Source organism: Zeus faber, assembly GCF_960531495.2.
Source record: "Zeus faber genome assembly, chromosome: 18".
Taxonomy (NCBI): domain Eukaryota; kingdom Metazoa; phylum Chordata; class Actinopteri; order Zeiformes; family Zeidae; genus Zeus; species Zeus faber.
Window position 1 is genome coordinate 9492428 of NC_137210.1, and position 25227 is coordinate 9517654.

The following is a 25227-nucleotide window of genomic DNA, read 5'->3' on the forward strand; positions in this document are numbered from 1 at the left end:
CGTAGCCAGTGGGAAGACTTCTTAGACAAAGTTCTTGTAAAGGGTTCCAGTCATCAAAACCGTGTCGACTGGCCACTGCTGAAATACATGTATTAAAATCCTCATCTGAAAGCTCCGTCTTGCCTCTCTCTAGCCTCTGACCGAGGGGGGCCGAACAAAAAGGAGTGGCATACTGTTGTCAAGGATCCCTTTAAGCCAATGAGGTAAACCCCTCTGACGTCACGAGGCACTCCGCTTTGCACACATTCACTATTAACGGAGACTGTGCTCCCCCCGCCCCCACCCCGCCTTGTGAAACACTGGGTGATGTGATGACGCAGCAGGCGTCGCGGCAGCCGAGCGCATGGCACCCCCCAACCCACCCCAAATCCTTTTATTCCACGTCAACTCACAACAACAAGCTTGCATATTCACAGGAAGACGTCAGAGATATTAGCGACGTTCGGCGTAACGTCACTGAATGTGACTTGTTGGTTGCGCAAAAACCACGCAGAAGGACTCCCCAGCGCAGCTGCATCCGAACAGGTCATCTTTAAGCTGCATCTCACACGCTGATATTCACCGCTGAGCAGCTGAGAGAAATGCTTCTGGACACACACACACACACACACACACTCGGTAGAAATCTGTGCCCCTTTCCTGCTGACCTCGGGACCGGCAGGTTCTGAGTGGCTGTGAATTATTAAACACCTGCACTTCAATTATTTAATCTTTGATTTGAAAAAAATATATAAATAAATAAATAATGCAGATTTGATTCATAAAATTGAAATGAATTACGCAAATCACAACAGCCGCTGCTTGAATTGGCAGAAAATGTAGCTGGAGCAGAGTCACACAATTGGGAGGATGTAAAGCTGAGAACACTCCCTCCGATTTTATGACGGTCGATCTGTGTGTTCTTCCTCAGTTGTCTGATGATCTGCTTAACATGGCAGCGAGTTACCGAGAAGAGCGAGGGCTAATAGAGTAAATGAGATTGTGCTGTACACTGTACGTCTGATCTGCTGGAACGTGGCGGCTCGGTGACACCACCCTCCCACGTGTCATCACATGTGTTCGCAGCGTCTGACTAGATTTTTTGATTTGGTAACTCATCCCTATCCTCACTACCGAATCATCCATTCTTTATGCGGCCTTGTAGCATTTAATAAACATGTCTTCCACTTCCCCCGAAACCCAGTTTGAAGACCTTTTATAAGACGGCTAATGAATTATTGAGTTTGGCCCGCACCTGGAAATTCAGCGGCGCTCCAAAACGCCCTCGTCCGGAGTTTCTCACCGTGGCGACCCGCCTCTCTTCGGCTCGCCCTCTCAGTCAGTACTAGCGAGTCACGATGAGAGCCGGGAGAGTTTGAGTGTGAGGCGTCACGGCCAGATGTTCGAGCACCAGCTGTGTGTGAATTTAGAAGACAAGCGGGCACGGCCGGCCCGTTTCATCGGCAAAGGGCTCCCTGGCGGCAGCAGAAATACACTCGGAGAAAGGAACGAAATTTTTCACAAAGGCCTACGAGCGTACGACAATTTGACGTTCAAAATTGGTCATTTTCCTTTTTCTTTTTTTTTTTCAAGCCATGTCCCTCGGCGCCCAGATTCACAGAAACACACAAAGGCATTTAGAAGACACACAAAGAAGCCACAGTGAGGCAGCACGCACACAGTCTTGCGGTAGATATAAGGCTACGGCCAAATGGCAGAATGGGGCATTGTGAGAATGGGTCATTTTTCTGCTCATTGTAAACGGTGTTCCTGAGAAGTGGGGAGGGCTGCACAAGCCACCTGTTGTGATGTGTTTGATGGCAGTTATGGATGTGGCCTTAAACTCAACTTTAAGGCCACGTCCGCAGGGGTTCTTTTATTTTAGCTATTTAATGTTTTTCCTTGGAACTCCCTGCTCCATTACATTTATTCCATTTTTTTTTTCAGTTCAAAAAATCCACAGGGATTAGTGCAAAACTTTAAAAATGTTATTTTCTTGATAAAACAGTGCTTTCATTTATATTCATTACATTTAATTTTACTTCCAGTATAGCAATAGCAGGTAAAAGTAAAGTAAGATCATATCCATGTCTTCGATAAAAACATCAAAAATGCCATCTGTGTAATCTGTTTTTCATCTTTTTGTAGGTACACTGAGGTCTTTCCACCCCCATATGCACAGCTCTCAGTATTCTAAAAAGCAGAACACAGGGAAAACACAAGGCCACATGGCCAATTAGCTGTTTGTGAATACCCAGATGATTGCTGATCAAATTAGAATGCGAGTATTCCCTAAAGTCTTACACTGTCAGCCTGGATGATTTTATTCCATTTCCGCTCTCAGTTGGGGATGCTTTCCAGCTGTAGGAAGTAAATGCACTAATGCATTGTTCTCCGTACTCCAAAAAGCCATCTGATGTGATTAGGAGGCTTCCAAGCCTCTTATTTCGAATGAATTACTGAATGCACAGGTTGGTCTATATGACCCACCACACAAAGAAAACCATTCTTTTGGTGCCATGCAGTGATTTACACTAATGTCAGTGAAACATGCCAGCCACGGCTTCATCCCCCGCTTCTACGACACCAATGACGCTCTAAGTTATGGCTTTAGCCCATTTTCTGACTGGAGAGGGGAACTGGGAAGGAGGGAGCGTGAAGACAAGAAGGCAAAGGAGAGCAGACTCTGTGTGTGTGTGTGTGTGGAAGGGGGGTTATAGGCCCACTGCCCGTCATTGTCCAACCACTGTACCATTTAGCCTAATGACATCAGCAGCTTCCAGTAGCCATAACAACAGTAATCTCCCTGGATTTGGCAGCAGGCTACAGAGGTGTGTGTGTGGGGTGGGTGGTGGAGTGCAGTGGACACTTGCATAACAATGTGTACACAACTCCAGTTACAATGGGAAACACCCTGATTAATGTCATTAAAAATTCCACTCACAGACCACATGAAGATTCCCAATGCATTTGATGACAGTTATGGCATATTTGTATGGACGCAAAGCCTCTTGTGTGTCATTGTGGTGTGCTGAGGGACCTTGACCTCAGGCTCCGAGCTCCATGTCCTGACCACCTCGATGTCCAGGGAGAAAAAGCTCTGCTTAATAATAGCGTACCATTATATTTTCTGTTGTTGAAGACATAGCACTAGTGTCTGATATATGTCATTTGCCTGGGGGAGCTCAAACAATGGTAAATGTATAATCTTCAGGTCGCATTATCGGGAATGGAATTGAGACCCTCCATTCATCTTCTATGAGCCTCTCATCACGGCCTCTCAAACGAACAGACTGCCCTGTTCTCAGAAAGTCCTGAGCGCCCACCACCAAAACGCCGAATCTGTGTTTGATCGTATTTGGGCATGTTAACGCAAATTTAACTGGAGAGAAAATAATAATGATCGGGAATGCAAATCAGGGGGCAGGGCTTTCCTCCTGAACAGAAGTCGGACCAGACTGTCTGTTTTGAGTATATCTCAGCTGGAGTTTATCCGATTTGGGATATTATTCTAAATGCCAATTTGTATTTTAATTAAATTGCAAATGAAATTGCAATCATATTTAAAAAAAAGGGATAAAAGGATGACAAAGAAATGAAAACAACTGTATTTAAAATGGATAAAAGGCAGCTTTAAATTTGACGGACTACACTATAGTATACAAAAAAGATGTAGCATAAAAAGATGCAAGATAATGCAAATAAAAGGATAAATAAAATAGGAGCCATGTGGTCAGGCCTAGAAAGAAGTGGTAGTTTAACTGTAACTTGTCAACTGCACCAATGCCTTCGCTGTCAAGAGAATATATACTTTGCTATATTTTTGTGTTCATTTCATCAATACTTTTTATTTACATAATGAAGTATGCTGGGGAATTATTCGCAACTGCTTTGGATGTCACACCTGCAAACCACAGGATAGTCTCCATTTTATAATAACGTAATAAAACCTGCAGCCTTCGTCGGCTCGGATCCAAACACCTGCTGTGGGCGCTCTCATCCACTCCTTCCCCTGTGCAATCTAGTAAATTAGGGGTCACGAAGGGATTGAAATGGAGTCACATAAACACTGGGCTTAAAAGGAGTTCTGGGGAGCGCCGGGGTCTCGGTGTGAAAGTAATAATTCGCCGGTCTCATTGATTTTTCCTCAAATCGGCGAGGAGCGCCACGGAGCGCCACCTACACACCGCGGGAACGGAAACGGGAAGACTTGTCACCGGCTGCCAAGTCTTATTCCTGGATCGCTGTGTCTCAGCGGTTTTTAATTAAAACGCTCCATTTGTGCCACCGGCCCGGGCCGCCCGGGAGAGGAAGCACAAGAGAAGGAATCACTGCATTCATCCCTGATGGATAGGACCGCCCAATCCCGTTGGACCTCTATTGTACAAACCCAGCAGCATGTTGACTGCGGCCGTGAGCATTTGTCCAGGCCAACGTGACACAACACCACACAATCGATGGTCGTAGCGCATTCGGGGATGTGGCGCCAGAAATGGCCACACCGCAGCGGAAGTCAGAAGCGCTGGAGACGTGATAAAAGCGGAAAACGGGTTGAGCGGTGACGAAGAAACCCTGACACTTGGAAGGCGTGAGTCGCACGTGATTCAAAAAGGCCACGTGCTCACCACCTCAAGTCGTCCGAAAGCGACGCGACGCACGTGAAAACATACATTCATGAGACATGTTTGCGAGGAACCTCCGAGTTCCGAAAGTTAAAAAAGTCCTCCGCGGTGTTTTGAGTCAACCATCTGGATTTACTGATTAGCACGGCCCAGAGGAACTACTAATGAGTGAAATCAGCTGAGTGGAGCGCATGAGTGGAGCGAAAAGAAGAAAAAAAAAACACGGCAGGAGCGAAAAAAGCGTGACTTTCTCAACGTGGAATCTATTCAGGAGACTAAAAGATGTTGAGCTGAGTTGAGTTTTGTTCTTTGTTTTTGCTCTTTTTCGGAGACTGTCCTCCCACGTGTCCATCCAGCTGTGTCTATATGTGTATTAATACCCCAGGCACTGCTTGTTTGTTAGAGCGCTTATATCTGTTGACACCTTTGTACCTATGTCTTTTAGTTAAGACTAATTGCTCCTTCTCCTGCTTCATGAGCCTTGTGTTGTTCTTTCGGTTACCGTGGCAACTAAGCAGTTAGATAAAATTGCTCCATCTCCTGTCAATTTCCTCGCTCACATTCTATTCCGTCTTTCTATGCCATTCTACCCGGGGCTGGGACCATCTCCACCGTTTGACTGAGTAGGTCGTGCTTCCACCGTGTTGATTTGACAGGAAGTTGTTTGGATTTTCCATTGACTGAAGTTGTTTAAAGTTGGTTTAGTCATCTCTCTCTCGCTCTCTCTCTCTCTCTCTCTCTCCTCATTTCCACCCTCCTCTTTAGCCAGGCGAGGACAATATTTTGACAGTGTGACCTGACCTAGGAACGTCGATCCTTGGTTTTGGGAATCGAGGGACTTTTGGGAACCGAGATAACTACCAGTCCGTCCTGAGCCCTTCTGTCGAAAACATTCAAGCTCACTCTGCGGCAAAATCTCGCCCGACCTAGTCAGGTTTCCACCTTAAAACGGGCGTCCTGAGGAGCTCTACTGTAGTTGCTATCCTCCATTAAACATGGAGAACCTTTGGGAGCTTCCAGAGTCTGTGATAGGAGACTGTGATATCCTGCGGCTGAGCCCGGCATGGATCTACTACCTCTGTAAATGCTGTGTGTACGTGTGTGTGTGTGTGTGTGTGTGTGTGTGTGTGTGTGTGTGTGTGTGTGTGTGTGTGTGTGTGTCGGGGGGGCCTTCTATTATTATCTCCTGTCACATTACTGCTCCCCATCATCCCCTTGTATCGCTTTGGTATTTTCCTTGAGAACAAACAGTGCCACATGGGAGCCATTTTTCCCTTTAGCTTCGTACCTGCGGTAGGCCTCTCACCCTAGCTTCCTTGTCAGGGTAATTGAGCAGAGAGTTCCATAGGATCCCACACTGTTGCCCCCGACATCAAACTGCATGTGAACAATTGTGTGTGTGTGTGTGTGTGTGTGTGTGTGTGTGTGTGTGTGTGTGGGAAAGGGAGAAATAGACAAAGAAGAAGGAGACAGGGTATATAATGGTTTTCTGTTATAGATAAGTTGCCTCATTTCTGTTGTCCAGACTAAAAATACAAATGACCCCTTCCTGCTCTTCTGTGTGATGTGCTTGATGCCTCATTAACATTTCATTCCAAATGAATTGACTGGGCTCGTACGGTCAAAGCAGCTGGGCCGCTGCATATTGCAAAGTCCCCCGACCCCCCCACATTCATCTTCCTGTCAAAGTAAAAAATTAAAAATGAAAAACATTTGCCCTTACCTATGACTTCCCTGCCCCACGAGTGAGGCCTGAGACGATTAACAAACGCAAGACTAATTTTATGATTATCAAATGAGTGAATGGCTAATATTAATGGGTTGAAGTATAAAAACAACGCAAGGGTAAACAGCAATTGCATTATTCACTTCCCAATCAAAACACTCTGCCTTGTTTCAAACCCGCCACCTTGAAATCACTGCAAAGAAAACCTGCGCCGTCCCCTCACATGATGGAGGATCTCCGCCGCCTCGCAGAGATGTGACGCTCCTATGGAGGCTTTTGAAGTGCTCTCCTCGCCGGGGTCTCACTCGCTGTGATGCAGCTGGTCCATCTAAACAAACCGCCTCGGAGCAAACCCAGTCTGGATTTCCAAGAATAGACTGTGGTAACCACCGTTTAGTACAAACCCTGGGACATCTCAGAAGAGTACGGGTGCCTCCTGGTTACGTAAAAAAGGCACCAGGGAACCGACGGGCAGAGGAAGAATGCTCATGATTTATCGTGCGTGTGTCGGTTTTCCACTCGACAAGGGGCTAACAATAGGCCTCTCCGTGGGGAACATTTGATTCCATTATTTGCTTGTTTTGCCTTCTTGTCTCCAAGACAATTTCCCTTCAAAGTGAGCATTAGAGCAAGCTTGCATCGAGGTCATTTCAAAGACACAGACACTCACACACACACACACACATACACACACACACACACACACACACAGACACAGACACACACACACACACACTGCCCGGAAGGAGTGACTAAGTGCCTTGAGCTCAAATCTCATTTCCTAAGAACTCTTCCTCAGCGCTCTCCCAGGGTCTTCCAGTTGGAGGACAGGCGGTAGAGAGAACGAGAGACAGGTTCTGAAGGTGTTCGTCCATCTTCTGGCACAGAACAGATGGAGGGATGACCGTTAATATTCGGAAGATGAAGCTTCCTTGTCCTGGTGCATTTTCACTGGCCTGTTACATTTGTACTTTCTACTGGAGAGAGCGATGGAGTGTCCTGCAGTACCGGGTGTCCTGCGCTGAGCATATCCTCTTCATGGGGCGTCTGGCCGGTTGCGGTATGGCGGGCCTTGCCTTTGCGCGGGGTGATGGTGGGCATTGGGGCCCCGTTGTCTCGCCTGTGGGGCGGGCGGTTCGGCTGGGGTGTCAGCCTGTCGGCGCGGGGCCTGGCTCCGGGCCTGCGGTCTGCGGCCCATGTTCTCTGCCTGCAGCTGCGTCTTGTGCCTGCATGTGGGGGTGGGTTGTGTGTGTGCATCTCGGAGGTGCAGGGTCTCCTCGTGCTCTCTGGGACTGGTTTATGCTCAGCGGGCTCGTGGCTCCCGGCAGGGGTGGCTTCGGGGCCTTTTCCGCTGCAACTCGACAACTCCTGTGCGCTCACCGGCGAACACATCACAAACGATCGCACACACACACATGCAGGCACGCACTCACGCACGCACGCACACAGACACGCAGGCACAGACACACACACAGACACACACACACACACACACACACACACACACACACACACACTGACAGGCAGACTCATCACAGGCACACACACACCAGCACCAGCACCTGCTTTGAGCACACCCTGAACACCCTCCTGATTACATCTCTGTCCTTTCCTCTGTCATAACAAAAAACTGTGCTCTTGTCATCCTACAGGTCGTCCACAGGACAAGAGTCATTGCAGCAGTTCTTGATGATTTAAGAATGAATAAAGAGTTGCATTGCAGGTTGAGAAGTTGAACTCCACTTGCAGACTAACTCTGTCCTAGATGCAATGGTATACAAATACTCTGTGTTGTATGCCCAAGCATGCTGACAGCACAGGTTAAAAAAAAGAAAAAAAAACGGGTGAGAGTGACGGATCGAGGGTGTTACGCAATGTTAAAGAGGTAAATGGCTCGACTCCGAGCATGCGGCGTCTGTTGTAGCAACCCGGGGAGGAAACACAGGCGGACTGCACCACAGCCGGGTGAAAAACTTGACTACAGGCTACCCTAGGAGCATAGTTTGGAAGATGTAGCTCTTTTGGGCTCTTTTGCTATGCATTTCAAACCTGGCCTATATAGTTATGAGCTCTTCGTATTTTTTGTTGTTTTTTTTTGTTGTTTTTTTCTTCATATCTGAGCGTCACGTTGAGTTAAGGCAACAACCACCAGTGACCCGATGTCGTATCATTTAAGGCAGGGGTGCGAACGGGCATCCCTGTCCTTTTTCCAGTCAGAAATAGATCTTAGCGGTGTCCCCCCCCTTCTCCTCTCTGAGTCACATAGAGGTTGTTTGACAGCCCTCCCGCTCCTCTTTTCATTAGAATGCAGCTCCAGTCCACTGCTGCACGCAGAGCACAGAGAGGGGAATGATGAAACCGGAGCTAAAAATAGCTCCCTCCCAGGATCCCCCCTCACGCCGCACTGTAAACACTCAGAGAGCCAGCGACAGGCAGCACCAGCCTAGACCCATGAGCTGCTCTGTGTGTGTGTGCGTGTGTGTGTGTGTGTGTGTGTGTGTGTGTGTGTGTGTGTGTGTGTGTGTGTTGAGAAGCTTGCAAAAGCTGTCCTCTTTACCCACCTCCACCACCCTACCCCACCCCTACCCCAGCCCACCCGTCTACCCATAAACCGGTGTTTGACTAGGCCTCAGTGCATCATCAGGCTGCTGTACAATTAAAGCCATCTGTGGGGGTTTCATTACAAAAAAAGAAAAAGAAAAAAAAAAGGTCTGGGGAAACTCACAGCCCATGAAAGGCGAGCGCTGTTATTGCTCGACACAAAATGGAGTCACAGTGGGTCGATAAATTGAACAAAGAGGGGTGGGGTTGTTGTTGATGACGATGTTATTTGGTCTTTTTGAAGAAAATCGTTCCTTTCGAGGAGGCTCGGCTCCTCTTTCCTGTCGGCGGGCTTGTTATGACACCACTTCATCCTCACCTCCACACGTCATTAACACGAGCCAGCGTTGTCAAACACTTTTTACACAGACATGCTGGTTTTATGGTGTACGAGCTTAGGCCACGTACGAGTTAAAGAAAAACACGGTGTTGCTGGATTCGGCCTTTGCAGTGACAACTCACCCTAACCAGGTGATCCTCCAGGTTAAGGAAAATCACGGGATTCGAATCAGAGCAGAACTGATCAAAATCGGGGCCTGTTTCATCATGAGGTGTGAGGTTTTATTCGAATATATTTACTGTATTGACTTGACTCGATCATGTCCCCTGACATCCTTTTTTATAGACAAGCACCTCGTTGCTTACTGTACAGTCCGTACATCCATAAACTCTGATTGAAATTCTGCACATGCATTTGGATGCATCGACCGTCTAAATAGGTGATACGTAAGTGTATGTGTGTGTGTGTGTGTGTGTGTGTGTGTGTGTGTGTGTGTATGTGTGTGTGTGTTTCATTCATTCCAGTCTTTTTATGAGGAGAATCAATTGCAACACGTCCGTTGTGCATCTGTGTGTTTCCGTGCAATAATGCATCGCACATGCCCATAGATCTGGAATGGATCATGAATAAACTGAGCGAGATAGGTTTCCATGGCAATGCTGTGTTCATTTTTTTCTCTCTCCAGGTTGACGTCACATCAGGCTCCCTGGTAAATCCTCTGCTCAAAAGTGTGTGTGTGTGTGTGTGTGTGTGTGTGTGTGTGGGTGTGTGTGTGTGTATACACATAAGCGAGTGGGAAAAGGAACGCTGCACAAGATAAGTCGCAGACTGATAGGCAATGGTGGTGTGCTGGCACTGTGGGATCCATTCTCAGCCTGAGAGAGTGGGATATGACAAGTGGCACAGTCCCTTTTGCTCCTTGTCATTTTAGGTCTTGTGCATATGCATCGACATATATGCACTGTACTGTGCTGTATTAACACACCATAACTGTTTTGAACCACATCTACCGTCTAAGCAACTAACAGAAAACAGCCTTTGTTCCCTGTTATTGGAGGAGATTAACATCCATACAGATGTGATGTGTACATGAAGCGATGCACACGCAGGAGATTTTAAAACCCAATAGCAGCCAAGTATTCTAATTGCAATGCTGCCATCTAGTGGTAGTCAGGGAGACCCAATCGAGGTGACCATGGGGGATAAAAACAGGACAGGCTCAATTAACTGCATTTCTTCTTATGTAGGTTGTGTACTGTGCTCAACATTTATTGCATTCCCAGTCAAATGATACTTCGTTTTCAACGCCTTTGACCATCGTCTCATCAATTCTTTTTATTTTTTTTAATTACTACGGCACTCGATGTTTTCCATACCTGCATGTTTTCATCGAAGCCACCGCCTCTCCTTTGTAAGTGCAAATCTACCAGGGATCTGCCCGATACTCTGACATAAGATGCCGGAAGTGCCTCTGTCAACATCCCTCACCTCACAAATATGTTTTCACAGCAGGCACTGTACAAATTTCTCACTTCGTGGAGGTCGCTTCCCCATCTGTCGCCCCCCCGTTCGGCCTTGTCTGCCCGAGCGGGGAGGCCATGACCGACGCTTAGGCTGTGTTTCCTTCTCGAAATGTTGTTTCCCTCGAAATAAATAAACAAAAAACGAGACAAATCCCTTGTTTATCCTTTTCCATTACCAGGCCACTTTAAAGGGCCAGTGGAGCTACTCTTCCTTTTTCAATGTGAAACCAGTGAGAGGGGCCAGGGAAACCGGATCATTAGCGTCAGAGCACATCCCCCAGCGACATTTTGCACAAGGCTTTTTTATAAGGCTTTCTATTTTTGCATGCAACGTAGGTCCAAATTAAGGTCCCAGCACGTCAGTGTGTGTGCCAGGTGCCTGTATATGAGAGTGTGAACGAAAATGCACTTGTCTAGGTGTGTGTATGTCGCTGTGATTACGTGTGTGTGCGTGATATTGGTGTGCGTGTGTGCGAGTGTGTGTGTGTGTGTGTGTGTGTGTGTGTGTGTGTGTGTGTGTGTGTGTGTGTGTGTGTGTGTGTGTGTGACTCCCAGTGTGTGGCAGGTGTGTGAAGGGGACTGTGTGATTATTGGCCAGCTGAGAGTGTGGTGGGCAGAAGGCAACTTCACAAGGACACGACCTCACCGCGGTGGGTCCCCGCAGAGGACAGAGGGGTGACAATCAACCGTGAGAAAATTGATCTCGTCGACCTCTTTGGCATCCGGAGCCTCCACAAAGAAATTTCCCATCCACAAAATTTTTGTGATTTAGGCACACTCTGAACCATTTATGGGTCTATAACACCATCATCCTCCTGAGCTGGTCCATGCGGTCTATAAATAAAGAACTTGTCATTTTATAGATAATGAATCACGTTTGTCCAAGTGTTTTGAGAGAAATGATGCAGAGGCGCTTTTAGTGTGATTCATAAATCATTGCTGCAGATTTTTGGCAACCCTCTGAGGCTGATTACCCAGAAAACATATTGAAGCCTCGTCTGTTCTTTTAAATTGCATTGTGTTATGAATTTACAGCATATATGTGTGTGTGCATGTTATATGTTTTTAACAAGCCAAGCGATATGTTATATTGCAGCCTTTCTGCATTACTTGCATCAGCTCTTGTTATTTATTGAACAATGTTTCAAATGTTGTTTTTCTTTCTCTCTCTCTCTCTCTCTCTCTCTCTCTCTCTCTCTCTCTCTCTGTCTAACTTTCTCTCTCTCCCTCTCTCTCTCTCTCTCTCTCTCCTTTCACCCTATCCGCTTTTTACCCCCATCAATCCACCGTCACCATAAAAGGGAACTATTTGGGCCAGAAATGATGTTCTTTTTCCGAGGATTAATGTAGTTCCTTTCCGCTGCAGAGGCCAATCACAACCCCATGGAGTCAAAAATAGCATTTCATGGAAGAGCATCACATCTTGTAGAAATTGATTATTTTATTTATTTTTTTATTTTTTCAGAGCAGGGATTTGAAAGACTCTGTCACTCCCATAAGATTTTGATATGGGCATGTATTTTTACTTATTTATTTAATTGTACCGGATTCCAAAACATCAGAGGAAGGAGACTAGAAGGAGAGAGTAAAGGGCACCTAATTTCAAAAATTAACATCAAGTGGAGAGAACTGTGTCCCTTGGAAAACAATTTCTCTTTGGTTTTTGTCTAATTTAATTTGCGAAGAGACAGGAGGTTTGCATAAGCAGATCAAACGACATGAGGATGGAGAGAGGGGGGTTATGGTGGAACACTGGTGGAGTGGATATTTAATTTTTGGCTCATCGTGGCCAGTTTGGATCTAGGCAGACGCAGACTACGCACACACACACACGCACACACGTACGCACGCAGACAGACAAACAGACACACATACACACACACACACACACACACACACACACACACACACACACACACACACACACACACACACACACACACACATACATACACACACACACACAAACACACACACATACACACAGGGGATGCAGCGCTCAACACAGCCCGCAAGGGGGTACTCTTTTGCTCGACGTAATGGGAAACTACTTTCCAATTCACACTCATCCCCAAAACCATTCTCTCGAGCCTGTCATTCTGTCAGTCCTTCTCACCCTTTGTGTCACCCGATTCTCCCCATCAGTCCCTTGCTGAAACATAGACCTGCGTCTATGTATGTGTGTATGTGTGCGTGTGTGCATTTGTGTGTGTGTGTGTGTGTGTGTGTGTGTGTGTGTGTGTGTGTGTGTGTGTGTGTGTGTGTGTGTGTGTGTGTGTGTAAACAAGGCGTGGGGGGGGGGGGGGGGGGGTCAGTTGTCCCAGCTGGATGAATGTGCTGGCATGGGCCTCCATTGTGCAGTCAAAGACCCAGTGTTGTTTCAGTGAGCCTCGCCCCAGCTGGCGTCAGCACTCCTGGCCAGCTGGCGTGCTCCAGGTCCCTCGCCGACAAAATCCCACTGTCATCAGCTCACCCCCGAACCCCTTTGTCCACCAGTTTTTTTTTTGGGGGGGGGGGGGGGGGGGGCAGGTAACCCTCCCCACAGACGATCTCCCTATCCGAACTCTGTGTCATGGGATGGTCTGCGCTTCTGTTTTGCCACACCAAGGTGGAGTACACAACATGGGCCACTGGGTCGGGACCCTGTGCTCTAGAATGCAACGAACATGATACAAAATCTGTAGTACTCCCATGCTAAGTGATATCATTACCAAGCAGAAGTATGTTGTACGTTTCAGATCTAAGAAATAAAGAGAAGTCATATTGATAAAGCTGGAGTCCATGAGACAGAAAGCTGCTTTGTAATTTGCATATCATCAACATATTGACCAGGGACTGAAGGCAACAATACTTGCAGAGTACGATGAGCACAAATAAACACAAAGATTTTGATAAACGTTGTTAAAGTGATGAACAACCAGGCTTGAAATGTCGGACAGGATAAGATGAGTTGAGATAAGATAAGATAACATAAGATTAGACTTTATTGATCCCAGGTAGGAAATTCAGGACTAGCATTTGTAATAAACTCTTACTTACTCTTCTCAGCCAACACCATTTTTGAGTTAAAGCAACACTATGTAACATGTTTACCTTAAAATAAATAACTTTTATGGTACACTGACTTGTAATATGGAGAATGGCGCCAATTTCATTCCCACCCACCCTGCAAATACCAAAAGTTACATAATACTGCTTTAAAAATGGTCTTATTTGATGCCATTTTTACACTGTGACACAAGTTGTGGAATTTAATGATCAATAGCTTTGTACACAAGCCTGGGGCATCAAGTTGCCTGATCAAGACTGATATGGCAATTCAAAAACTCACCATTTTGCAGACTACCTGTTTTCAGGTTTTCATGGCTGCGGAGCTGGTGGGTGACTGCGAGACCCTTTCCGTTGCCTAGAGGCACTACGATATAATTCTGACCTCATACACCAGAACTAATTTCGACCAAGCTTGTGTACTCACAAGTAGACACATCTCACACACACACACACACACACACACACAGGTAGACTCATCACACACACACATTTCTGTTCCAATTTTCGTCATTATGTTTTGTGAAATACATGTTGTCGTCTGATGTACCAATATTTGTGTTTTTTGTAGATGTTGTTTGTTTCTGTCTATTTTTCTCACCCCTGGTGATTCTCCTCCTCTTGGAGAAGTAATGATGATTAGTTGTTTATTGATCAAAACATGGTGAGCTCATTCTCCAAAGAGGGGGATTGCTGGTGGTCATGTACAGTATAACACAAAAGCTGTGCTTTTGTCATCCCACAGGTCTTCCAAAGGGCAGAGTTTCTGCAAGGGGTTCTTGATGAATAATAACAGTGGAGCAGTGAACTCCACTTGCAGATTAACTCTGTCTTGGATTCAACAAATACCCTGTGTTTTATGTTAACCCTGCTGACATCACAGGTTAAAAAAATACAATAAAATTTAAAAAAACAATCATTTCCATGTCCATGTCCTTCCCTATTAATAAATTTCAGCGGTCTAACAGAAAAGACTACCTCTATAATGACAAACTACATCATTGGTACACTTTAGAACGACTGAAACAAATGGTGAGTTTCCTGACAGAAGGCGGTAACTGACTTAATTATCCTCGGTTATTATGGTGTTATAACACATTATGCTTATTATGATGTTTGAATAGTATTCAGAAGGTGATTTGTGTAGGTTTGCCTAATTGGGCAGTTCATGTTGACAACTTGTCAATGATGGTTACATCTTAAAGCAGCACTATGTAACTTTTGATATTTGGGATTAAGTACCCCTACAGTGTCTGAGTACAATTTCACTTTTACATCGCTCCGGTCAAACTCGGTCTGGTGTCCGAAAATAATTGATTTCATTGGACAAATTTGAACCATATCGGTCAGGTTTTAATAACAGTCTGTAACAAACGCAAATATAATGTACACCTAGGTTTAAGCGCCCCTTGCTCGGACCGCTCTGAAGAGAGGCAACCGGGATCACCCCTCTGCAACCAGTGTCGGTGCCAGATGTGCTCGGCCTGGCAGATCGGTTTGCGCGCGCGAGTCAGAGGGTGAAACAAGGCCCGTGGCGTGGGGGGGTGGGTGTGAATGAAAGGGGTGCCATTCTTCATATTACAAGTCAGTGTACCATCGAAATGATTTTGAAGCTATTATTTTAAGGTAAAAAAAAATACAAAGTTTGATCATAATTAAAAGAAAACAGCACACAAGGAAATCCATCGAGCACAATCCTTTTTTATTAAATGGGAAAAACAATCGTTATGTCAAACAAGAACTCGGGGAGCGAGAGAGAGAGAGAGAGAGAGAGAGACGGTCTAAAAGTCCTGGATGCGGCGGAAAGAGCCCACGTTGGGGTGCATGGCTCCCCACTCATTAAAGCGGCGATACTCCCCCCTCTCCAGAAGGTACTGGTGCCCGCGGTAGTTGGGATGCTCGAAGAACACCCAGGCACCATCCTGCACCTGGGCGGAGTGGACCTCACGGAAGCGCCAGCGGTCGGGCAGGTTAGCCACGTCCTCGGCGCACTCCAGCATCTGGCCACTGAACTCAGGACGCTCATAGACACGCACCTTGAACATGCCAGACGTCTGCAAAGCGAGGAGCAGCGTTTACACCAGGATCCAAATTATCCAAGAAATCCAAAAGGATTGCAAAAAAGAGAGCTGAGGAGTTCTTGAGGGGGTGATATTTAATCTAGATTGTGGGAACTATGCATAGTTTCAATGAAGATCTATGGCAACTACTCTATTTCCATGTTGTAGTGTCAGCATTTCTATTGACCAAATCATGTTTCCCCTGAAATTCCTAAATTTGATGGTCTGGCTGAGGCTAAAAACCACCCTTTAAGCTCCCTAAACTGTAATGCATGCAAAAAGCAGTCCGCCTGGCACTGCAAGAACCAGCTGGTTTAAAACTAGCAATATTACAAAGTGAGATGGCCATAGCCTCAGTTTGGAACTATCAAGGTTATATAGGAACTTACGTTTCGGATGATCCTGCAAGACCGGATGCTGTCGTTGTAGCCCATCCAGCGCTGGTAGTCAGGGAACTCACCCTTGGTCAGGATGTACTGGGAGCCCATGTAGTTGGGTCTCTCGTACAGCACCCAGCAGCTGCTTTCCACCCGGACGGAGTTGCAGCGGCTCAAGTGGGTGTTGAGTTCAGGACAGTCGCTGTTGCACTCATAGCAGCGGCCTTGGAAGTTCCTGTCCTCATAAAAGATGATCTGTAGGGGAAGACAGTAAGCGTTATTAAGATGGTACTTTGGTCAAACCATTGAGGACTTAAGATGGCTGAGAATTTGCAACTTAATCGCATAGTACTAAGTAGACTTTGGGCAAACTTCTATAACTTCTATAACTGCATTATATCCTTGCGGTCGTATTAGTGAACTAAATTAGTATGGTGCTTGGTAAATCACATTAGGATTTTTTTTTTGCAGAAATCCATCAAAGAAAACATATACATAATTTACATCCTGACAATTGTAACTTTGTACATAATACAGTAAGTTGTGTAACAAATGCATTGACAGACAACAGACAAGTCTCAAGCTTTCGTTGTTTGCCGGCCTACCTTTCCCATACTATCCATGTTTGGGGCTTACACCAACTTTTGATTACAAATAGTTTATGCCCCCCTTTCACATACACAGTATTGCCTACTGGCCCAGGCCAGATTTATATATATGTGGGCACATTGAAATGCACTGCCAGGGGGAATCATTGTCACCTGAATAGCCTCAGCGTTTATATCTGCACAATAGCTGATGCTGCAATTGTTTTAAACATGCACAGCTTTATGCAATGTTTACTTGCTATTGTGAAGCAATAGCTGACCTTTTGATTACACAATGCATGATTCCAGAAAATATTTATTGATCCAATTAAACTGTTTTCTCTGCAGCTGGCACTGAGGCTGCCACTGTGAAGTTGGCTTGTGGCCATGTGGCTCAGTCACGTAACATTTAACATCTATGTCAGAATGGACAGGTGGGCTATGACCATTATGCCCACCCTTAAGCTGTAAGCAGACCTCAGCATTCAGCTTCATTCAACTGACCAGCACCTGCAGAGGGAAGCAACTAGCCTAGCTCCTGTGAAATGAGGGAAATACTCCCAGCATCGAAAAAAGCTGAGAACAACACTAAGTTAATTAATTTATTTTATTTATTTTATTTATTTATTTATTTTATATTTTATTAATTTATTAGTTAAACGTCTTTCAGCATCTTGCATTTTTGTATAGTTCAAAAAAATTTTAAATAAACATATTTATTTATTTAGTTGTTTATTAATTTTTGTTCATTTTTTTCATAACCCTAAGGCTAAATACGCAGCAATGCAAGATTTTAATGTAACAAAGAAAGATTTAATTGTGTTAGTAAAGAGTAAATTACCTCCCATCACTCTCCGCAAATTTCACAGCATATGTACATGGATATCATCATATCAAACTTTACTGTTTAAAAACCATCCCTCAGTCACGGAATGGTTCCTCATATCTCCATAATAGATTTTCTTTTTGATAGTCCTCACATATTATCCAAAACAGTGTTATCATCACAATTCTTTGTTGGCGAGTGCCTCCCCATGTATCTGTTACTGTAACAGTGTGTAGAATTTTAGAAATCAATTATTGTTGTAATAAAGGGAGTTGGGATGTTCAAAAACCATTCAGGACCAGACAATTATTTAACAAAATTAATTTATCTGATTTTATCATCATGCTTCTTAAAATTGAATACTCTAATTTTGCATAAAAAACACCAGATAAGATGCTACTTCAACAACATGCTTTGTATCTACATTTAAAATAAAAAATGTTTTTGTCAGCCATATTGGGATGGTGTGTGTGTGTGTGTGTGTGTGTGTGTGTGTGTGTGTGTGTGTGTGTGTGTGTGTGTGTGTGTGTGTGTGTGTGTGTGTGTGTGTGTGTGTGTGTGTGTGTGTGTACAGCACTGGTAGTCAGTGTTCCAGTGCTTTTAGTGGGACACACTATCTACACTCCACCGCAACAGAGCTATCATAAGTCACATATGGAGAGTAATAAACAGGATTAGGACTCAAAGTGTCACACGACAGTCACTGGAATAAATAACCACTCAAAATGCATCTTTTGCACTCTCATGAATCCTCCCAGATTTCCCAGTATTTATATTTGTTCTCATGTTTTATGTTAACGTGTTTTTGTTTTCATTTCCTCATGCCATGTCACTAATCTTCATGTCATTTGAGATCTGCTCACTCCCATTTGGATGTAGTTCATTTAGTTCCTCAATATAAATACCAGTCCACTTCCCGTCGTTCCCTGCCAGATTGTCTCTTGCATTACGTTCTGCTTTCCCACACTATAACCCGTTTCCAGTACCTTCCATCTGAACCTCTGCCTGTTTTCCTGGACCCTGAATCCCTGCCTGTTTCCTGCTGGATAAGTTTGTCTTCTCTGCCTAATCTCCTGGATTTGACCCCATGTCTGATTTTTTGGAATAAACCTTGTGGACTTTGACTTTTTTCCTGATTGTTTTTGTGTTGTTTGTGTGCTTATGGTTTCACAGCCATCCTGAGTCAATGAGCGTAACAGTACAATCTGGCCAGAAATTAACCCAGCCGACTCTCAGACGAGAGATGGCTGCACAAGGTTGTGCTCTATACCAACACGAGCAACAACTCACCACCATTGCGAGGGCTCTCCAGGAATGCTCCGCACACCATGACAAACGTTTGGAGGCCGTTTCCAGTCTGGAACCTCACCTCTCCGCTCCAGAACGCTTCTCTGGAACTGCAGGGACCTGCAGGTCCATCCTCACGCTTAACTCGTTAACCCCTCCCGTATCCCAGCGAGGGGTCACATGCGGCTCAAATGGCCACCCAGCTCATTGGAATTGGGCTTGGGACTGGGTTACCACCGAGTGGGAGAATCAGTCGGACCTCTGCTCTTTGGTGACAGCCTTCTCTGACGGTCTCCAGAGTTTTTGTTTTACCACACTACACCTGGCTGTGAGGCTGCTTGTAGATTTTCTAACCTGGTCCAGTGGGGCTGGCGAGTTATCGACTATTCCAGAGTTTCAGACCCTTGCAGCAGAGAGCGATTGGAATTCTTCATCGCTGGCCGATGCCTTTTAACACAGGCTTTCTGATGTCATCAAGGAAGAGCTGGCAGCCCCGGACCCACCAGCAGATTTGAACACTCTCACCATCACGGCCATCCGTGTCGACAGACGTCTTCTGGAGCAGAGACGTTAGAGGGCGGTGACCAGTCATTCCCAAGGTCTTCCGTGACCACCAGCGTTGCCTCCTCCTTTCTTGTCGGATCATACCTCAAGCACTCCTCGTGACTCGGCCGAGCCCATGCAGCTCGGCAGGACCAGGCTGTCGTTAGCAGAACGACAGCGCCGCCGGAGGGAAAACTGCTGTCTGTACTGTGGCCAGGGGGGCCATTACATGTCCAACTGCCTGGATGAAAGAAGGGGCTCATCAGTCAACCAGAAGATGCTGCTGAGCTGTCAAATCCACTCCGAAAGACCCTCTCGTCTCCTGCTAATTGCTCAGGTGGGGTAGGCCAAACCTTCTCACACAATGTGGGTTCTCATTCACTCTGGAGCTGATACAATTTGTTTTACTTTTCTTGCCTCCGGGCAGAGCAACTGAGCATTCCCTGGGAGCCTCTGTCGAAACCCATCGACGCCAGAGCTCTTGATGGTCACCTTCTCTGCTACGTCACTCATTGTACTGTTCCTGTACATCAGTTAACCATGAAACTCTTACATTCCACCTGAAAGATTCTCCTCAACTACCGGTGACACATAATCCACAGATTGACTGGGGAATAGGTTCCATTCTACAATGGAGTTCATATTGCAACTCAGTATGCCTCAGATATGTCTCCTGTCTCTGCTGTACCTCCTGAGTACTTGCTGCTGAAGGAGGTGTTCAACAAAGGTCTGGCCACCTCACTTCCACCTCATCCGCCCTAGCACTGATGTATTGAGCTTCTTCCTGGTTCTATGCCCCCGAGGGGCGGACTATACTCCCCGTCCATTCTCTGGACGAAGGCCATGGAGGCGTACGTCCGTCAGTTGTTGGCAGCGGGTATTTTTCAACCCTCTTCAGCTCCAGCTAGAGCGGGCTTCTTCTTTGTGTGGAAAAAGTACAAGTCAATGCGACCCTGCATCAACTACCATGATCTAAACAAAAATATTGTTCAGATCATGGTGACCGTTTTATTATAACAGTGAAGAACAGGCACCCCCTTCCACTCACATCTGCTGCTTTCAAACTCCTGCAGGGGGCAACCATGTTAACATAGCTGGATCTCCAGAACACTTATCATCTGCCCCACATCAAGGAGGGAGATCAATGGAAAAGGGCTTTTCAACACGCCCTTTTGTCTCACCAACTCTCCTGCAGTCTTCCAGGCGATGGTGAATGATGTTCTTAGAGACATGTGTAATATTTTTGTTTTTTTCTACTTGGATGATATCCACTCCAGAATGCTGGCCCCACACTTTGAAGGGCTGTTACCTGTAGCCAAGATCATCAACCCAGCAACTATTTGCATGTGTTTTTCCCAGTCTCTCCACATCCATCCGCAGAAGAAGGGGTCTCCAGTATCGTAGATTGGACCTGAGGAGCGGTTGTAGGTCCCTACACCTGCCATCCTGGACCCATTCCTCGTCAAGGACGTCCACCAAGACCATCCAGACCAGCCTGGTGGGACATCGGGGACGTCCCGAGATGGAGGCGTTCTGTCATGAATTCTCCCTGATCTCTCAGTATTTATATTTATTTTCATGTTTTATTTTCATCTGATCATTTCCTCATGCCATGTCATTAACCTCCATGTCATTTCAGATCCGCCACTCCCTTTTTGCTTTGCTGTCACTCCCTTCTCTTCACCTGGTTCCCCCACCTGCAGCTCATTCTCTCATCAGTCCATCAGTATGAATCCCAGTCCACTTCCCTTTGTTCCTTGCCTTGCCTTGTCTCTTGCATTTTGCTGAGCTCTCCTGCACTACTACCTTTTTCTTATCCCTTCTGTCCGAACCTCTGACTGATTGCCTGGACTCTGATTCTCTGCCTGTTCCCTGCCAGATAAGTTTGCCTTCTCTCACTGATCTCCTGATTTTGACCCCTGGCTGTTATTTCGAATAAACCTTGTGGACTTTGACTTCTTACCTGATTGTTTTTGTGTCGTGCTGATGGGTTCACATCCTTTCTGAGACAGTGAGTGTAACATGCACAGATAAATATAATTTATTTATTAAATGTATTTTTAGTACAGAAAAAAGAAAATCATTGATGACCTAGTATAGTATATATAATATATAATATAATATAATATACTGTATATATTACCTTTTTTAATAAAAAGGTAAATTACATTTTGCTTGTTTGATTTGTTTATTTTAAAGCAGCAGTATGTAACTTTTGGTATTTGGATTTGGCGCCCCTACAGTTTCAAATGCACTTTTACACCATTAAAGTAAAACTTGTGTATATATACAGTATATATATATATATGTGTTACAAACACATATATAATGTAAACCTAGGTTACAGTGGCCCTTGCATGGACCTCGCCGATTCCCGGAGCCGTGGGTTGAATGCTCATTCCAGGGTTCTGGGGCAGTCATGGGAAGCGAGGGCGCAGGGAGGCACGGGGCCCCCTGCTAGCGGTGTAGATACCAGATGTGCTCGGCCTGGAAGATCGACTCACACGCGCGAGTCAGAAGGTGAAACAAACCCCGTGGCGCAATGAAGGGGGGGCTGGAGTCCAGGTACCTAGTGCCTGTCTTGTCTGTGCCGTTGGGAAAAAAAACGGTTATCACCTGAGCCAAACATTAAGGAAGTGACGTAGTGCTGTAAAGGGTAAAGAATAATGAGAATGAAAGAGGTGCCATTCTCCATATTAAAAGTCAGTGTACCATCAAAATGATTCTGATTCTGTCATTTTAAGGTAAAAAAGTTATGTAGTGTTGCTTTAATGATATTATTATTCTACTTTGTAAATGCATTTTGCTCTGCTTTTTGTGTTACTATTTGATAAAATTATTTTAATGTAGCACTTTTCAAATAAAGGTTATTATTATTTTTATTATTATTAATATTTCTTCAGTTCCAATTTGGCTGTAATACAGGCAACACCACCCCCCCCCCCACCACCCCACTACAGTGCATTGTTACCAGAATATCTTTTATATATTTCAGTAATTTTATGCCGTACCTTGAAGCTGTGGAGAGCCTTTCTGAGTTGTTATACATGTGCAAGAATGTCTATATATATCTAGCACATTGTATTTCGGTGTTGTTTTTTGTCAGAAGAAATTAAAAATGTCAGGTTATATAAATAGATAAAATAATAAAAATATAACACATTGGCCATAATAAAAAAAAAAACCATGGTACTGAAGGATATTTATATATTGTTATGTTATTTAAATAGGCCCCTAACATGGTTGCAACACGATGAAGACGACATCCGTGCAGATGGGAAAGGATTTTATTGTTTGGACTGCAATATTCACACACGGGTCGGGCACATGGAAGAAGGATTTGAAGAGGTTTGGGTGGAAAAGGTGATAAGGAGGTAAAATCTGGCCCGATCGTTTTTTTTTTTCCAGGTTATTTTCAATTTCCACACGGCTACAAACTGGGGTTTAGAACTCTGTGATCCGGCGGAAGGAGCCCATGGCGGGGGAGGTGGCCCCCCACTCGGTGTAGTTGCGGTACTCGCCACGCTCCAGGAAGTACTGGCGGCCTCGGTAGTTGGGCTGCTCGTACAGTGCCCAGGCACCATCCATCACCACGCAGGAGTGGAACTCGCGGAACTTCAAGGCATCGTGAACCGATGGGCAATCGTCACTCCACTCTGCCATTTGACCAGCGAAGTCCTGCCTGTCGTAGAATCTGATTTTCCAGGAGTTTCCATAAACCTTGAAAATGCAGCGAGAGAGAGCGATTAAATACGTTGATATGATCCGTGATGGAATTGTTGTTGATCAGCTGCTCCTGTGCCATAATTTACTGCACTCTCTATAAATGGCCTTCTTGGCTGTCTTCCTGGTTTCCTTCACCTATTGATGCTCATGGGCGTGGACGTGGCGAAGCCACTGCCAAAACATGAGCCTTTTATCTCTCCTTTGTGTCTACTCATTACTGCCTGGTTGGTGCACCCTGCGGTATTCCCCTGCAGCGGTGCACGCCACTGCATTCAATTTACTCACGATATTTATCAAATATCCAAAATATATTGGCATTTAAGTGTTAAAATAAATAATAATAAACCCATAAATCTTCTTCCAGTTAGAGATCTTAAAGAGATCGATTGAAACGTCCCGCGGGACCTACGTGATCTGGAGCACTAAGTAGCGAGACACTAATAGACTAGTTTAAAAACGAATACTCAAGCAATAACATCCCGGTTTCTCGTCAGAGAGCAGCATTTATCATGCTTACATTTTTGATAGAGCGGCATGATTTGATGCTGTCATTGAAGCCCATCCATTGTTGGTGCTCAGGGTACTCCCCGGGGCTCAGGATGTACTGGTAGCCGGTGTAGTTGGGACGCTCATACAGCACCCAGCAGCCGCTCTCCACCCTTATGGAGTTGCAGCGGCTGAAGTAGGAGTGCAGGTCAGGGCAGTCGCTGCTGCACTCATAGCTTCGGCCCTGGAAATTCTTGTCCTCAAAGAATACAATCTGTTATGGAGGAGAAACAGAGAGAGAGAGAGACATTCTGGTAAGCGATCATTGACTGCATAGCATGTCTTGAACGGTGATTATTTCACGAGGATGCGATATACGCACACAAGCCAAAAAATATAAAAAATTTGATATTACCATGAAATTAAGAAAACAAGTCTAAACAAATATAGAATATATATAAAATTTCAGTCAGTCGTATTGACTGGAATATCAAGAAAACACTTCATAAGGCTCCTCACCTTCCCCATTTTTAATGATATTGCTCACCTCCCATCCAGCTGCAGCTGTGTTGTGGTTTATATCGAAATGCAGAATGTGCCGACGAGGGAAAGCCTTTGTCATCTAAATTAGTTTGATTTGCATATCAGCAAAATGGTTTGTTCAAGTTTGATTTCCCTTTGTCCAGAAGTAATGGCCACATATCAAAGAATTGCCAGAACTGAGATGTGAAAGTTATAAAGGCCATCTGCCATCTCTCTAACACCTATGTGTAATATTTTCACTTCAGTGCTACCCTATCAAGGAGTCACTATTGCTTTCTGATTTTCTTTTTCATTTTTTTTTGAGGTTTTTTTAAACAAGCTTGGTCTGGGACCGACATGTATTTTTTCGGGTGTTTTTGTTTTGCGGATTATTATTGGTCAGGATGAAATGACAATCGTCTTGATGGTAGGGGCAATCCCAATGGTAATCCCTTGTTTTCTACCTTTGAACAAACAGTGCTTAGGCTTGTAGTACTTGGTAAGCGTGTCTTGACACTAAGGAATGGCTGTGGTCAGTTGAGAAAGTAGCATTTAATTGTAAATGATAATCAAATTGATAAAAGGCCAAAAGTATGCAACCACGTTTCTAAGTCTAGGTGACACTTGGCCTGCCTTGTTATTCTGTAAATGCAATTAGAAGTTTTGTGCTAATAATATTGAAATATTATAAGCATGGAAAAGTACAACTTCGAACCAGATTGCTGGAAATGATTCTTGGTGACAATTAAATGTTGCTTTTGCAAGAAAAGTGAAGGCCTCCCCAATGAATGACAGAAAATGTCTCCAAAAGCTTTTTGTGTGTTGAAGTACGAGAAGAATGGATAGCTCTGCCCTTCTCTGCACAACACCTGCATTTTCCAGGCGTTGATGTTTTTTCTAGGTGCAGATTTCGCTTTTAACCAATCAAGAAACAGAAAATTCTGACTGAGATACGCAGGAATATTTCTTTATAATAATAACAACTGTATAAGATGCACTGTTGGAGCCCAGTTGACCCACTTGCCGACCAGTTG

At 45.0% G+C, this 25227-nt stretch overlaps 1 protein-coding gene across 1 annotated transcript; it reads right to left on the reverse strand.

Annotated features, from left to right (window-relative positions):
- Positions 1 to 15560: 15560 nt before the first annotated feature.
- Positions 15561 to 24199, reverse strand: crygs3 (crystallin, gamma S3; the record flags this gene model as incomplete). The annotated part of the gene is made up of 7 exons (XM_080019540.1): positions 15561 to 15833; positions 16229 to 16471; positions 16822 to 16847; positions 18920 to 19026; positions 22911 to 23179; positions 23703 to 23945; positions 24191 to 24199. 7 exons carry the CDS (start codon positions 24197 to 24199, stop codon positions 15561 to 15563), a joined length of 1170 nt encoding a protein of 389 aa, XP_079875666.1.
- Between the last annotated feature and the right edge of the window lie 1028 nt (positions 24200 to 25227).